The sequence below is a fragment of the Diachasmimorpha longicaudata genome, chromosome 1, assembly GCF_034640455.1.
Source record: "Diachasmimorpha longicaudata isolate KC_UGA_2023 chromosome 1, iyDiaLong2, whole genome shotgun sequence".
NCBI lineage: Eukaryota > Metazoa > Arthropoda > Insecta > Hymenoptera > Braconidae > Diachasmimorpha > Diachasmimorpha longicaudata.
In genome coordinates, this window is record NC_087225.1 from 4860096 (window position 1) to 4877028 (window position 16933).

A 16933-nucleotide genomic window follows, 5' to 3' on the forward strand; every position below is an offset into this window, starting at 1 on the left:
AGATATGTTGATCGGTTATGTGCACTCTGATTGGGCTGGAAATGAAATTGATCGTAGAAGCACTACTGGTTTTTTATTCAAATTATTTGCGGTGAATACAATCTGTTTGAATACGAAGAGACAGAATTCGGTTGCAACGTCTTCAACAGAAGCAGAGTATATGGTTCTGTTTGAAGGGATTAAAGAAGCCTGTTGGCTTAAACACCTCTTAACCAGCATCAAAATGGAATTATAAACACCCATAGTAATATTCGAGGATAAAAATCGGTGCATCGCGATTGCTAATAACCCAACAGACCATAAACGATCAAAACATATCGATATCCAGTATCATTTTTCAAGAGATAAAATTGAAGAGAAAAAACTAATCTGTAATACATTCCTACAGATCATCAATGAGCAGATGCATTCACTAAGTCACTACCTGCTACCCAATTTTTTTTAATTCGGAAGGACATTGACTTGGAAGAATTCTGACTCATGCAACAGTATATAAAACCAAGATTTAATACTCGTATATATATACGAGTATATATGTACGCGTTATATATATATATTAGTTGATAGACAAATATTAAAAAGTACAACCTAGTGAACTATGTATTTTTTTGGTTTGTTCAACTCTATGAGTTGGTTGGGTTTTTCAATATGGGGTTTTCCCCAACCCTAGCCACAAATGTTGGACCATTTATGTTATTTCCCCACTACAGCCAATTATATAGTCCACTTTTTTTTGCAATCGATGTTATTGTTGAGCGGGAGTTTATATTTATACTATGAGGTCATTGTTTCCTGGAGGGGCCGTCTGTGTGGTCTTACAACGAAAACTCCAATTTCTGTTTATTATCTAATATGAAGAAATCTTTGTTCATGGAAAGAAAGAAACCATTCTGACGATGCTTTGGTTTTTGAAATTTCAAGATCGTTTGTCAGTTCGTCGACTGCTCTCGAAGTGTGAACACATAATCATAAAATAAAACTGCTCTTACTTATATCGTCTAATTTCCATTAACTTGGCTTCCAATTATTAAAATCTAATATATACTCGCGATTATAATTAAAACTATCGTCCTGACATTGAAATCTTACACATAATTCGATCTTTGGCAATTCACGCGAGAGCAACGCTCGCCATTTATCGCGTGACCTTCCACCCAAACCCTAAAACGAGCTATCCTAGCCCGTATTTGAACGGCAGTACCTCAGCTGCACTTACACATTTCCGCGAAGACAAAAAAAGAGGCTTCTAAAAATTAGTCACAGAGCTCGTTAATATTTTGGCCTAAGACGCGATCATTTTGTTAGACCCCAATAGTTCAATTAAGCCGAATCAGAAACCGCGAGGCGCGTCTAATATCTGCAATTTGAACTAAAACCCAATTAAACGCAATTAAATTTTAAAAACTCTCACTTAACCATAACAAATGCAAATCACGAGAATATAACAGATCCGAAATTACAATAACTCATAAACTAATTTCTCCCAAAAATCCCTTTTCAAATTTATTGAAATCGTGGCTCGACTGGTTCATTCTCTCTGCGTACTTTCCATAGAAGAAAATGTAGTATGTTTTATCAGATTCCACGGTGAACGAAGGGATTCCCTGATAATTCCTTACAGGATCAATAGACAAGGTCACCAAGTAAACATCAGATGAAGAATCAGCAGATGTCCCTTTTCGTAACAAAAACACACCAAGCATTACAAGAGTTGAAGTATTTACCTTGTGAATACCGGCAATCTAGAACCCATGACATGTAACCTCACGAATAGCAGACTCATTGTAACAAGTGTAAGAGCAGCGAGGCGCTTAGTACCTTCACCTGACCATGTTGGATTAAGTTTATTGCCGCCAAATGCAATCTTAACGGCGAGTAAAATATCCAGTGCTCTGACTTTCTGTACTACGAATATTTCATATACAACGCAGACAGCTGTTGTCGTTATACCCTGTTCCTTGCACATTACTGCAATGAATACGGAGAGCATTGACGTCATCATTGAGCACCACCCTATAGAGGTGAACTTGTGTTAATGGAGGATTATTCAATTAAATTGTTCAATCAAGTTTACCTGTGGATCGCTGGTTTTTGCAGGCTTTTTTGTAAGTTATCAGAGCCCCCAAGTAAAATAGAGAGTACAGAATCTCGGCTCGTCCAACAACACCTGTTACCTGTGAATTGAGGTATTTTTATGAAATTAATCTAACTTATATTGCTAGTATGTCAATGCCGAATAAATCGAAGATCATTTTGAGCAGAAGATATACAGAAGTTGAGCAAGAAAGAATGTTATAATACGTTATGACGCGCTTACCGGAACGTGTTTTTGGACTCGTGGGAAGTTTATTGTAGGAGCCGAAGGCGAGTGGTTTATAGGAGGCGCTGAATGCGAGTGCTATAAACCTCGTTCGACACCAAAAACGTGCACAATTCCGATTACTTTGGCACGATGGTTTGACGGAGGTTTCCCGAAGGATTTTTTCTCACGAGCCCGGGAAAAATAATAAAAAATTCTATCTCGAATATATTTTCAGATATCCACGGAAAAGGGGGAAAAATAGAATCTCTTTATAGCTATAGATTCTATATTCCATGTTAATTAAGAAATCGAAATACAACATATATAATAATTAGTCAATACTGAGTTCATGATCGCAATGGAAACAATATGTTTAGCCTGCCCACGGCCTAGCGGATTTCTTGCAAATAAGACGAATTAAAAAACTATTGTTGCCATGCTTTTCTAAATTATTCTTATTTGTTTTCTCAACGTGTTCATCAGACAACGAAGCAAATTAGAGTCTTTTGTGAATTTGAGTTTCCTTATTAGTTTTAAAATGTCTAAGACATGAGTACATCCAAAGCTCGCTCATGTTTCTATGTTTACCTCATGTGGAGGCCTTGCTCAAAAGAATAAGCAATCTTTGCAATTCTGTGAAGAAATGCGATTGATTCTATCTAAGGCTTCCATCCCCCCTACTTGTGATAAAAGTGATAAATGGATGCTAGTAACAGAACACATACAACCCAAAGCAGCATGGATTTCGAAGTGTCTTTCTAAAGCATCAAAGAATAAAGAAGAAAGTGACTGTCGTTAGAGTTTGAATTCAGCCCAGGGTACGTTTATTGATGGACATACGTGTTGTTGGGTACTCTGGGAAGTTTCTGATTATTTCAATCTAAATAATGGGCGAGATCAAAAATAAAAGGACCACTGAATAACGGAATAATATTGAATATGTTCTTCATTTTATTCACATAAAATGTTCAATGATAATGATTTGGGATCACCGTGGGGGGGGGATGTATTAGGGAGAGAATCTCTGTTGAGACACAGACGGAGTGGAAGCGTACTTCCTCGGTGAAGATCCGATGTTCCTCGATAGGTTATGGGCCTAAGAAACGGATCTCCTCTCCAGCTGAGAGAGTTGAGCAGCCCACTGAAACTCACCTAAAAGCCTATAAAGATTTTGCTTCCCCGCTATTGATTGCAATCCAGACAGCGCAAAATGCCATCTGTTCTGTCCCCATCCTGCTATTTTCATCCCCACTCCTCGGTTTCTATGGTAAATCCTGCTGTTGAATCTTCGCTAAAATTGTGTTTTTGTTTTTGTGGTTTTTGCGAACAAAAAATAATTCCATCTTGTGCGGTTCAAGGATGCAAAACGGGTTATAGCACGAATCCCGGAAAAGTACATTTTGTTTCGGTTTTGAAAAGAGAATTAGCGGAGTGGGGAATCGCATTAAATCGTGATGAATTGACTGCTGGGAGAGCTGTGTGCGAAAAACATTTTCGAACTCAGGAAATAGATTCGACGGAGAGCTGTAATTGGAAATGGTTAAACATGAAGGGTCCTGGTGCCTCTTTGATAATATCCTTGAGGACATTTATACTTTTCCGTCGCTTTCTTTCCCTTGCACGAAGCATGCGACCAAAATACTGTATAAAATTATTCGGTGTTTCTTGTGTTTAAAAGAGAGAGAAAATTCAGCCAATTCTCTAGCGAAGAATTCGAGAACATTCAAACTGAGGAATTCGTCTCGAACCTTACAAATCCTTGGGTTGCTAATCCCATCAAAACAACCCTTGGGTATATAAAGAGATCCAAAAACAGATATACGCTCTGTCTCAAGCAGTCTAGAATAGTTCAACGATCAACAGTGAATACGCAATAAGCAATTCTCGATAGAATATTCGCAAATTGGAATCGGACTCAACTTATCAACAAATAGTGTTCTCCATAATTATCAAGTTGTACATAACCAATTAGAGTCTATTGCGATGATAACTAATTATCACTTTTAGTTATTGAGATTCAAATAGTTTCTCTCAAAATCCTATAGATGGATCAAAACCTACCACGCGTTTAGATTCGTCTACTCAACGGACGTTTCTGAACCCCAGTTCATCTACAGCGTTGACGAACAACAGACGTTCAAGTGTTTGTAGTTATCTCTCAATTAAATATCTCAAAGAAAGCCTCAATTTTCAATCGCGTACTCTATAACTGTTTTAGTATATCACCAGCAGTGCGTGAATTGAAATTAATAAACTCTATTGTGACCAAGTTCTCTCGAAAGACGCGAGGTTACGCCTCAAATTGTTTTACAATAAATTAAATAGTACATCTTCCATCAGCTAACGTGTTTCGTGTCTTTTTATTTTTCCCACCGATCCCAAATCGGCACCGCATACTCGTCGCTATCTCAAACATCTTGGTTGTTTGCTTGCAGGAATTCTGCACGGATTTTAATCGAGAACAAAAAAAAATCATCTCGAAAAGAAAAAAATGACCAAAACGTAATTCGCAGTCCTATAATTTTTAAAACAAATAGTGAATTAAATTCTATGTATTTTTCACTATTGTATGTATATAGGTAAGATAAGTACTTAGTTCTCCTTTTTATAATATACTGAATCGAAACAGATTATCGTCTTTTCTTTATTTTTTCTGCCAATGCGTACAAAAACTCTGGCGTGTATTCAAATCTTCAAGCCCCCAAGCGGGACCGGACAGGTTGTCATCAACGCCACCTGGGACGTGACAGTATCTGGGCAGTAAGGGCCCCAGGTAGTTCATTCCCCATAGGTAAAAATTGATCAGTTTCTCCATTCGGGCCCTTTGAAGGTCCATTGAAGACCATTGATTTTCGATCAATTCGCTTTGATAGTCAATATTTATTATTTTATTAATTAAAAACTTTTTCAAGCAAAAGTTAGCACCCCATTTGTTATTTTTCGATTGAAGGTCAAAAGTAACCTAGTCATTGGATTGAAAATTGTTTGTAGGTCATATATAGTCCATTGTCATTGGTCTATCAATCATCATTTATCGGATATTAATTAATTAAAGAATATTATTCTGACGGACGAGTGCGCATGCGCATGAGCACATACGCTACGCGTGCCGCGTTATTCATACTACGTTAATTTTCATCTATTACCAATTATTTTTATCTTCAATCATTATTTGAATTCGTTTGCCAAAAAAAGTTCTATCCTACTAGTGAATTTTCAATTTAAGGAGGGTCATCCCGAATTTTTTATAGAAACATCTGTTCAGTTAAAAAAGGTGATATCGAGTAAATAGCGGACGAACAGGTCATTGATGGTTCATGGTATATTAGTTCGAACTATGTCCTTTATATTGTCCCTAAAAATAAGAAATCTTCAACATTCTCTATGATTCTATCATGATGGAGACATTCATAAATAATCGTAATCGTGCTTGTCATCAGATTCAGGACCTAGCAATCAAGCATTGTGAAATTTTTAAGGTGTTCATTGCAGTCAAAACCAATGCAGCCCGTCTTGACCTCATCCTTTCTAGAAAGGAGAACGATTATGGATGGTTCCAGATCGTGAGCATCTCCTAAAAAATATGTGTTGTCAACTGGAAAGGACGGATTTTTACATCCCCGATGATATAAAACTCGCCAACAATCCGCCTGGGATGATCATTTCCATGCAGTATGTTGCGTCGCTGGTCGAGGCTAATAATTACGGACGTGGGGGAATTCCGATAGCCTACAAATTGAAGGTGGAATATGTGCAGCCTGGCAAATTCAACAAAATGAATGTCAGGCTTGTCCGTGAGGTTTTCTCCACGGAGGTTGGGAAAACTTTGACTCTCTTGGCAAAGAACGCAGAATCGACGGTTCCTCCAGCAGCGGAAACCACAGGATGGTTCATTCTTCAAGTCCATGAATGGTACTCCATCAGTCTGGGAGACCTAAGAGTGAAGCCCTCGGAAATGACAAAAGGAGTAACGATAGGAGGAAGAAGCTGACGGAGTTTGTGGAGCTGGTGAACGCCTTGACATTCAGTAAGCCGCCTCAACGGAAAGCAATTTAACGTGGCATAGAGATGTCTACTCTAGCTACGTTGCAGTCTCACGAACAATACGTACTCACCGGGAAAATGGAATACTTCTTCCCGAGACGGTTCGGTTCGAGTCCCTGTGAGAATTTGTTTTCTCAAGCCAGAGCTGGTGACATGCACCCTCGTCCAGTTCGTGTGCGTCACAAATTCCGAGTTCTAGCAGTGGCTATGTTCTTGAAGGTCAGCAAGAACTCTTCATACTCAGATCACGAGACAGTCGACGTAATAAAGAGAGCAAGCTGGTAGGCGAGGAAAGTGGCGCAATGACAAATCGCGCACTAGAACCGTGTCAGTTGTCAACAACGGAACACTATGGTGTGTATTTCCTGGTGGGTTGGATGGCACGCAAGCTCCACGGATCGTGTAAGGAGTGTAATAGCGCACTCGTTGCTCGTGATGTCGACACTTCTCTCCCGTATCAGTTGACAGAAGAGATCAGCAGGGGAGGTTTGATTCATCCAATGGGCCAACTCCATTAAATCACGTTGATTTCAGAGAGTTTGATGCAGAGTGCCGGGAAAAGAGTTCTGCAGACACTAAATGTGTTGGCATGCCTCGTGACAGCCATCAATGAGCAGATTTCACCCGAGCTATCCCTTTTTTTCTGTTCGAAGTACGATTTAATCAAAATGGGCATTCACAAATTTGAAGTTGAACATAAAAGCGGTTTCGTGAGAACTTCTGCACAGTATGCGGGGAATCGGAAAAATTCTCAAACGTGAAGGACTATGAAGCACGTAGGAAACAATTCTCAGAAGATGCATTCATCAAAGGGAAGTTGAACATCATAAATATGCACACTAATGTATACCTTTGGAACAAGTTGAACCTTCCTACCAATTTTAAATTTATGATCATTAGTTTGAAATTGGTCAAACGTATGATCATGAATGTAAAAATAGGTGGGAACTTTCAACTTGGCTCATTTTTCGACATATCTAATGAACGATACACTCTTTCAGCTAAGACTCACCAATTGAAGGACCACCATAATCCTGGTGATTATGGTGGTCCTTCAGGATGGGTTGCCGGAGCTCAATTGGGTCTTCCAGCCCTCGACGATTGTGTTCTACGATCTTCAATATATTTTTTATTCTGATGCAATGGTTATTGGTAAGTTGAGTAGATAATAGGTGATGGGACTTACATGTTTTTCACGTTATTTATTGCTTTACGTTTCCAGGTTTGCAAATCATAACGAGTGTCCATCTCTCGACTTAGTGGATTAGCCCTACGGAGGATACCACTTTGGATAAAACGCGTCGATGACTCTACCTCTTGGGTGACGGAGAAAGAGCCTCCTTGTAAATACTTTATTCGTGTGCAAATGGAAAATCGTGAGCGAGAATGTATCAAGTGATGCATGCCAACCTTTTGTTGAGCGAGAGTGCAAAAAAAATGAGCGCCTTCGCTGAGACTTGAATGGTTCACCGCAGAAATTGTCGAGTGGTGGGGACGAAACGCGCATAAGGGTAAGACGGTGTACAGCGCCGCGCACGGATTCCGAGGGTACTTGTCTCTTGTTTTCTTGTCGGCGACATCAAAGTTTGACAATACCTCCCGAAATCATACCTTACTGGGTAGCTATTGGGTCGGAGTTTCAGTGGGCTGTAGTCGAGGCACGACAGGTGTTCAGGGTTTTTTCTGAAATTTCGTGATTCGGCTGCGTGGTGAGTGTGTGGCGAGAAAGGGGCAGTGGGTGAGAAGAGGGATTACGTGGATAAGTCCAACAGTGGGTTAAAATATGTACACACTGATACATATGAAACGTGGGGAGGAGGGGAATAATATATTATGTGGTCTCGCCACAAGCTACCTCAGGGAAGTTGCTGAAGTAATATAGAGCAATGCAAAGTTTTGTCTTGGCGTTGAAGGAAAGCCGAATCAGATTGATGACAGGTCTTCAACGAAACGTAATTACTATCGTGGTCGTTTAACGGAGCACATAACAATAACCGCAGTGGGCATCTTATGTAAAGAGGACAACAGCTTTTTCCATTCACACCGAAAAACCAAAGCTAATTTTTAACCTTTTATTAAGAAATTTGTTTATCCCGATACCTCCTGTATCTGGACTGATACTATGAAACAGTATCATGGGATACAACGATTCTTCAGCCATAATACGAGCTAATTAACCACTAATCACAGTATTCGTGATTACGTCGCCCAAGATAATCTCGATAATACAATCAACGATCTCGAATGTCGAAATCTTTGGTTGAAGAACGGGATTAAGAATCGTCGTAGTCTGAAGGTTTTTCATTATTATAGGGCTCTTCATGAAAAGTATTATCGAATGATCTTGGATCACTGATCATGCAGAGACATGTGGAGATCAAGAAACTTTATCCAGTCTATGTCAATGGAACTCTCAGGACAGGCATAAAATCAAGAGATTTAGAATTCCCTACAGTCGAGTCTGAGGATTTGAATCACGGTATTCCCCTATTAGGAACACCTCCGCCAAATAACGGTACAGGATCTCATTCATGATGCCTCATCTGATGACGATCATAATGAGACCTTCGAAATTGAGGATCATGAATTCAATGTTGGAGATTATCGCTGAGGTAGACGCTTTTGCGCATGTATATCCATCATACATATTCACTCCCCTCCTTTCCCATAACATGAGATATGCATGCTTAATTTTCTATTTATCTATATTGATTCAACTTCAAAATTCACCTTGAATAACTCGGCTGAATGCGACGCAGACTTTACTTCCAAATGGTGTATTCTGGGTAGGGCCTAAAGAATCTCAGAGGGTTTTCAAAGACGATGATTCCTATGATAGATTGGTTCAAATTTTGAACCTTCAAAACTGCTTCTACATATCTATTTAATGAGGGATCTGAATTGATAGGAATATATGGAGTGGTTCAGCAGGGCGGACAAAAATGTCGAACACAGCACGTGTCTCCACAACGAAATCGTCAATTTATGGCACTAATTCACGTCACAAATTCACAAACGATGATAATGGAAGGCCAATGAGCAGTTCCGAAAAATACGATCACATTGGGTAATCAAAAAACAAGTTGAAGGTACGAAATGAGCGGTACCAGTACTACGTTACAAAGCAGGTAGAAAAATATAGAATCTTCGACCAGGGAAATTTAGTGGTACCACGCGGTAACCTATATGCTGTAACCAGGCGCCCATTATCGTTTATCCCCCCCTCCCATATCTGTTCCGTCGCGGAATAGTTTTTCATGAGAATTTTTTCTCTATTATTTTTTTCCTCCATTATTCTACAAATATTGTAATAAGATTCAGACGTCCGGTTTATTATCGCTAACTCCGAAATTTGCAGTTTATGTCCTCAATTATCCATGTCCTTCGACCGTCATTAGCAGGAATTCCCAAAAATTATCAAAATTGTCTCAATATATTATTTATCCGAAATTCCGCCATTTTTTTGGGTCAAACAGCAGTTTTAAGTAGAAGAATTCCGAAAACCACGGGCATCCTCCTTGGCATTCCGGAGATAATTGTTTAAATGTTAATTATCTCATGACGCAACAGGCCTACAGTATTCTATCAAAAGAGGTTGTTTAGGGATTGTCTGAATTTAGGGTGGACGTGGGATGGAAAATTTCAGGACGCATGGATTACGGCTAGCCGGTGGAATAGATTATTAACACTGATTAAATATGTTTTCTATAACACTTTATTGGGGCCACGTGCCACGACAGCCTAGAATTAACACCGGGTTTATTCACACTATTTCCCGAGGTGCATTAAATTAATATTGCTAACTGTGCGGTGATGTACTGATTGACAGTAAATTGTTATAGATTATAAGGAGAAATTGTCCTTATACTTGACGGATATGTACTTGGTGATGTAGTTGGTGATGTACTCGGTGAGGTTCTACTGATAGAGAATTTCTGACAATTAAATAGACGTTACCGCGTCCTGTGACTGATAAAGACTGGCTTAAGATTTGGGCTTCCGGGGTCAGCTCGTTGATCTACTGACCCGAGGTGTCGCTGCGGACCTTTTGGTTTTGACTGCAAGTGTTCAATTACCGACTGTGCTTATTTATCTACGTTTCAAACAGATCTTTTTCATCGTAAATTTAATTTACAACAAGAAAGGTCTTTTGACGAAATACTGTAAAAGGGTCTCTTACAAAGATAATTAACAATAAACAATGGATGCTGAAATCCACAGGGCATAGCTCGCGATTTTCTAATGGAGGATTTTAGTGGGGAATTCAATTTTAAACATTAAATGTCTGATCAGGCAATTGCATAAATTATTTAATTTATTTAATAATCGAGGATTATTGTTTAAAGTTTAGATCTGATCAGATTATTCTTGTATTCTAATAAATAATCCTAATCTTAATACTAATAAATTTTTACGCCCACCCCCCTCTACCTGCCCCCGCCCCTGAAAGGATTGTCTTGAAAGTGCCTATGAGCGAGAGAGAAATATCTTTCCACCTCTCTCTTTCACTAACTAGCGCAATGGAACGCCCGAACGTGGAGAAAGGGAAGCACGCACACCGCTTACCCGCGGCACACGGACGTAGAGCCGCGCAACGCTCGCGCCCTATTGGCCGTTCTTTTCATCTCCATATCTCAGCAGGAGGGCAGCAGCAACGATACCACTTATTACGGAATATAATCGAGTATTTATTTTATTAATTACGTGATCCAACCGTTTGATTCCTCATCCAAGAACAAACAGTATCGTGACCATCAACTACGCGCATTACCACTCACTGTTGTAAACTCATGCCAAGTGATTCCTTCCCATTCTCGCCATCTCCCCCCCCCCCCCCCAATCGTTCATTCGAGTTCGGAAGCTAGCAAATCGTTATTACCGATTGTCCCTTCCACCCCCGAAGACGTCGCCAAGCAGTGGAAACTGCGTCACCTGGAAATTGGCGATTGATGACCCGCGATAGATCGAGAAGCAGTCCAACGGCTCACCGGACTCTCGGTCGTGTATCAGCTGTCCTGAGCGCCATATAGATCCCAGCGTGCCAGAGCCACTCCAGTGACTGCAAGGAGGGACCCAAAGAGGATGGTGCCCTCAAGGGTTTGTTGTCGCCCGCCGTGCGTCGAGGCACTGCCCTCCCAACGAGGGAAATGTTTCGGCCATCGCACTGTCCACAGTGGCGTCGCAGTGGAGGACGAGGGACTGACTGAGCAGGAGGGCAAGCCAACGCCTGGATCTTCAAGATCGTCAACCGGTGAGTCCACTCATTTATTAGATAGGATTCATGAGTGTCACATTGGCTTAGTTAGGATCGGTAGGTATCGCATCGCAACCACCCCTTCCAACTGGTAACTCCCCCCAGACCCCCAGAATCGAGGGACCGGGCGCGCAACGCGACATCAGTCTACTGCAGTTGAACATGTTCCACTCAATTGCAGTAACGAGAAAGGTCTTTCAGCTCATTCGTCAACAGCATCTGGACATACTAGTGCTCCAAGAGGCGTATGCCATTTGTGAGGCGAACACCTGGGTCATCTGAGGCCGAGGGCTTGGAATGCGTATCGCCGCAGGCTCAACAGAGCAACCAGGGGCCGCCGTAGGTACGTGCAACTTCATCGTGGAGATTGCTTGCGTGTGCCAATTAAGCACAGCGCATTGCGTTTCTGTCGAAGCCCGCGTCCCCAGTGGATCCTTCTTCGTAATCTCGAGCTACTTCCAGTACTCGGACAACATCGAGGTCCACCTGATGTAGCTTGAGAAGGTCCTCAGCTGTCTTAGGGGTCGCCGTGTTCTGGTGGCGGCGGATGCCAATGTCCAACACTCCCTCTGGGGCCTCAGCACCACCGATCGTGGTGCTCACTTGGGAGACCTCGTCGCGTCCTTCGGTTCTCGAATCGCAAATGAAGCTAGTCAGGTCCCAACCTTCAGGAGTGCCGCCCGTATGTCGTTCACTGACGTTACACTAGCGACTTCTGGTATGTATAAATTCATACGTGCATGGAGGTTGCAAGACGAGTGGACCACTGGTGACCACACGTGCCTGAGTTTTCCATTACCAATCGGAAGTTTGTCACCGCGGGTCAATACCTCGGAGGTCGGCGAGGGCTCTGCCATGCGGTTCAACGTTCGTCGGGCTGACCAGGAAAAGTTCGAGACAACCCTCGATAAGGGGGCCCGTGAGAGACTTGTTGACCATCCGCCGGATCACCCAGCGGATGTTGAGAAAATCGCAGAAGTACTAGGTGACATGGTCACCAAAGCCAGCCAAGATTTGATGCCGCGTAGGAAACACTATCGCCGCGCGAATGCGTGGTGGACCAAGGAGCTGATCAGCAAACAGAAGTTGATCAGTCGTCTCCAAAATGACTACCGAAGAGAGACTAACCCTGTCGCGCAGAGGAGAAAGCAGAATAGTGCAAGGCGAATCCCGGGGGCTTTCAGCCAACTTAAATGTCTCGTATAGCCCCTTGAGAATGACAAACCCCAGAATGCCCTCCACCTTTAGGATGCAGGACGGTCCTTCACGGGATCCTTACCGACAAGATATCAGGACGTTAATATGGCTTTCTGCATGAACGCTCCACGAAAAACGCAATAGTGGAGTTGTGTGCATTGGTAAATCGCGGTAACGGCAAGAGGTACGTCATCGGTCGCCGATTCGACATCTCGGGAGCCTTTGACAACAAGTGGCGGCCCCTAGTCCTCCATTCTATGGCAGATCGAGACTGGCCGAAAAATGTTTTCACAGTGCTCCAGAGCTATTTTGATAATGGAACCGTCAAGATCGCCTGGAGCGACCAAGAAGTTTCCATGCCGACCTCCCGGGGCTTTCCGCAGTGATCAGTCCTCGGCCGCGCCGGCTGGAATCTCATGTTAGGGTAGGCCAGACTGTCGTAGATCACATCTCATCGTGGTGCCGGTTAATATTGCCGGGCAAAACATTAAGTGCCAGGCTCGCGGAACGTACCTCGGAGTGCATTTCAATAGAAACTTGCCTATCCGGACCCATAAAGAGCACATAGCGCGCAAAGGAGGGGCACTATTCAGTCGGCTATCGGCCCTAATGCATTGGGAACTCCGGTACCGCTACGTTCGAACGGTTTCTAAGGGCGTGTTTCAGGCTGCCATGCCATATGCAGCTCAAGGATGACAGGAGCGGTGCATAGCGGACGACTGTAGGCAGCTTCGTGCCGCACAGAGGAGCGTGCTGCTGACAGCAGTTCGGTTCAAATTTTGGGATTCTCACACGTGGACAACGAGGGGAAATCAATATTCTTAGTCAAGTAAGCACTTTTATTCATTATTTCCAATCATTTTAAATAACTAAAGATTCACCCTGAGACAGAAGGTATCAGGTATCAAATTTACGAGTATTTATTATCTCGTAGATTCGTATTACATTAAGTGTTCGACCTCATCGTACATATAAACCGTACAGTGACCCACTGAAAACCAGTTGCGGGATCCAAATCGCTGACGCTGCGCCCTAATTATATACAAAAGTCGCATACACGTGGATTTATACATATATATTCACCGTGTGTTTTAATTTGTGTTGCAACATATTTTGAATTCCTTTCCAACATAATTTCAACTTCATCGAGCCCGTGCGATGGAGAGATGGTATTGCCCATCAACTACGCCTCTACGAGCTGGCACTGAGAGGTTGCTGAAGCTCGTGCACGAGGAGATATAATGATCTGCCTCGCACATCGAGCATGGATAAGACATCTTCCCCGATGATGCTGGAGTCTGAGACGTCCCTGACCCTTGACCAGGCTAAGTGGTGGCCTTGTAGACCTTGGCCGAGCTGTTCGTCTTGGGTGGTGGGGACGATCGCCTCAGCGGAACGATCGCTGGTGTCTTAAACGACGGTGTAGGATTCCTGGCAAGCTAGTTCATCTCGATGCTCTCTATCGCACGAGCTCGTCCTGTGAGGAACGATCAACGATAAAAACAATGAACAAATGATCAAACGATAAACTGAGTAATGAACAGAGGGGTCACAATTGATTTTGCAATTACTAGAGCAATATGATAACAATGCGAGCGTATACAAAAACTAACAAAACGAACGGTAATGTCAATCTGATGAGATCCAACGGTTGAGTGAGAGATGAGTGGGGTCACAGGCGACAATTGGCCTAATTCTCACCACATGACCCATTTCGGAGAGCGTTGACCGATACTCCCGTGATTGAAACATCCAGAAAATGGTGCCTCACTCAGAAAATGTGGGAATTGGGCCTCTGATAAAACCTGATTGTTGTGATCTAGGGATTATACGAGCGGTGAGCCGTCGCGGGGGAGTGAGGGACCCTGTTTTCAGCAAGGGATTTTAACACTTGCATTAGTCGCTCGGTGAGGATCTCTCAGTCGGACTTACTCATCACGTAACCCCTACAGCTATCGCTGCAACGGTTGTTCAAGATAATCACGTTTTCGTTAGTTCTCATTCTAAACGTGTTTGCTTTGTGATCACTGCATGTCCACCCGTCCTCCACTTTCCACCTATAGATGATTCCATGCATACAACATGTTGCCAATATCACATATGGGTTGCCTTCTTCTACTCCCAAGGAGACGGTAACCATGTTTTCCTGATTTACGACCTGGCATTCCTACTGGGCCATCAATGCTTCAAGTTTTTCTCCTTTGATGTTTGTTTCCTTGGCTCCCCATAGGGTGGAGCATGGTTTAGCATCTACGGCAATCAATAGCTCTCTGTCCCTCAAATGTTCCACCACTTCTTGCAAATGATCTAGATGTTTGTTGATGACTTGACAGAGTTGGAAGTATCCACTTACCACATAAATGTTTTTATTATTTTGTATAAGCACAGCGAACACAAAGTGTGCGTTACACAGGTGCCCTAGCTTAGTAACAATGATTTCTGGGTTGAGAACAGCTGTGATCGCCATTGATGCTACATTACCATGTTTAACGATCCTCGCACCCATTCCCAGGCCCTGTATACAATTTTTGTTTTTATATGCTTCTTGGAGCAAAAGTACATCACAACCTTTCGTCACGGCTATTTGCCCGATTTCGGGCATGACTTTTCCTGCTCTTCTACAGTTCAGTTGCACGACTTTCAAGTCCACAGCCACTTGTAAATTTTTTCAGTGTTTATTGTCCATAATCTTTTTTTTCGACTAGTCTTCCTAAGGCCTACTTGTATGATGGACAGTCTTTGAGAGCAGCTACATAATTATGCGGCTTCTTCGATTTGTGGCAGTTTACACATTTGTGTTGCAGCACATTTCATTTATTTGGGCAATCAGGTCCCTTATGTCCCACGACTGCGCATATAAAGCAGCACGACTTTCTTGATATTCTTTCCATAAATTGCTTTGTAAATTATTCTTTATTATCTGCGAGCTCATCATTTTGTCCGTAGACAGCGATGCCCTACTCGGCCTCTGTTATCCCTTCGGGAACATCATATATAATGACCCGTGAGAGTCTTTGTCGGCTCCTTAATGGTAAATGTCGTCATTAGATTTTTGCTCTGATCAAGTACCTTTGCTTCGTTCTGCGTCGCGGTCGATATAATGATTCCCCTGTTGATTGTTTGTATGTTCTCAATACGAACCTTTTTCGTGTTCGGGTTGAAGACAGCCATTCAACGGCTTTTCGCCTGCCCCATGTTCTCGAACTCTTTTGAGTTCTTTGGATTGACGAAGACGGTTTGGCCTGGCTCTTTCCTCACTGGTTGTACTTTGGCTGGTAGCGCTGGAGCGGTCAGCTTCCGCACAACACTGGCATATATTATGCCTCATTCTTTTTTTTCGGCCGTTCCTCCGACCTCCCTGAGTGAGCCAACACTTCCCTGTAGTTTGGCACACCGTGCTCTCAGAGTAGTGACGATCTCTATGAGAGAGTCAAGGCTCCGGTCGGCTTTTTCGCCCTGGATGCTTGCCTGTCTAGGGCATTTTTAATTATTCCGAGGTGCTTCTACGCGACTTTCGGCACTTTATCAGTACCTACGTCAGCACACAGCTCCTCAGGCTCCTCCTAAATTCAGCTATCGCTCGCGAAGTGAGTCATATTTTCCCACTTGAGGGCAGTTATGCATTTTGCCTCGGGATTCTCTTCTGAGCTAGAGCTCAAATCGCTCCTCGCTCTTTCGAGGCTTTGTTACTCATAATGTATTGTCGGGCAATGGTCCGTCAGCTCTGCTTCCATTTTCACGTGCCTGTTGTCTGGAACACTTTTATTGGTTCTCGCAGTCAAGTTAGTAGTTGCAAGTGTAGATTTGTCCATGTTTGCTTGAACATCAAGCTTGCTCTTTGCACCCGTCTCTACTGGTGCAATGGTTTCTTTGGTTATGATATTTTTAAAAGCGGTCTTCTTTTTGGTACCCATACAGTTAGCATTTCGTTAATTAATCCTTCTCGCGCCACCGTCTCCTTGGACCCTCAAATAGTGGTAGAAATGGGGTTGCTCCTATCGGGTAGCGGACACACCGTGCGGGCTGCGAGTCCGGCATATTACGGCCGACTACAAACTAAACTCAACACGCTCTCCTCATGCAGGATGCCACCCTGCATAAGTGAGGTCGCATTATGGGAAAAGAATGCCTTGCCC

The 16933-nt window shown here is 42.7% G+C and overlaps 2 protein-coding genes across 2 annotated transcripts in view; one reads left to right on the forward strand and one right to left on the reverse strand.

Annotated features, from left to right (window-relative positions):
- The window catches only part of LOC135167675 (protein O-mannosyl-transferase Tmtc3), a 103940-nt gene that overhangs the window by 52580 nt on the left and 34427 nt on the right, over window positions 1-16933 (reverse strand). Inside the window, exons 4-5 of the mRNA XM_064131127.1 lie at window positions 2075-2174; window positions 1725-2013 (exon numbers count right to left, since the gene is read on the reverse strand). Of these exons, the coding sequence (XP_063987197.1) occupies window positions 1725-2013; window positions 2075-2174 (389 nt within the window). The remainder of the gene's footprint in view (window positions 1-1724; window positions 2014-2074; window positions 2175-16933) is intronic.
- LOC135167695 (uncharacterized) lies at window positions 11429-11860 on the forward strand. The gene is made up of 2 exons (XM_064131157.1): window positions 11429-11597; window positions 11706-11860. The coding sequence occupies exons 1-2, from the start codon at window positions 11429-11431 to the stop codon at window positions 11858-11860; spliced, it is 324 nt and encodes a 107-aa protein (XP_063987227.1).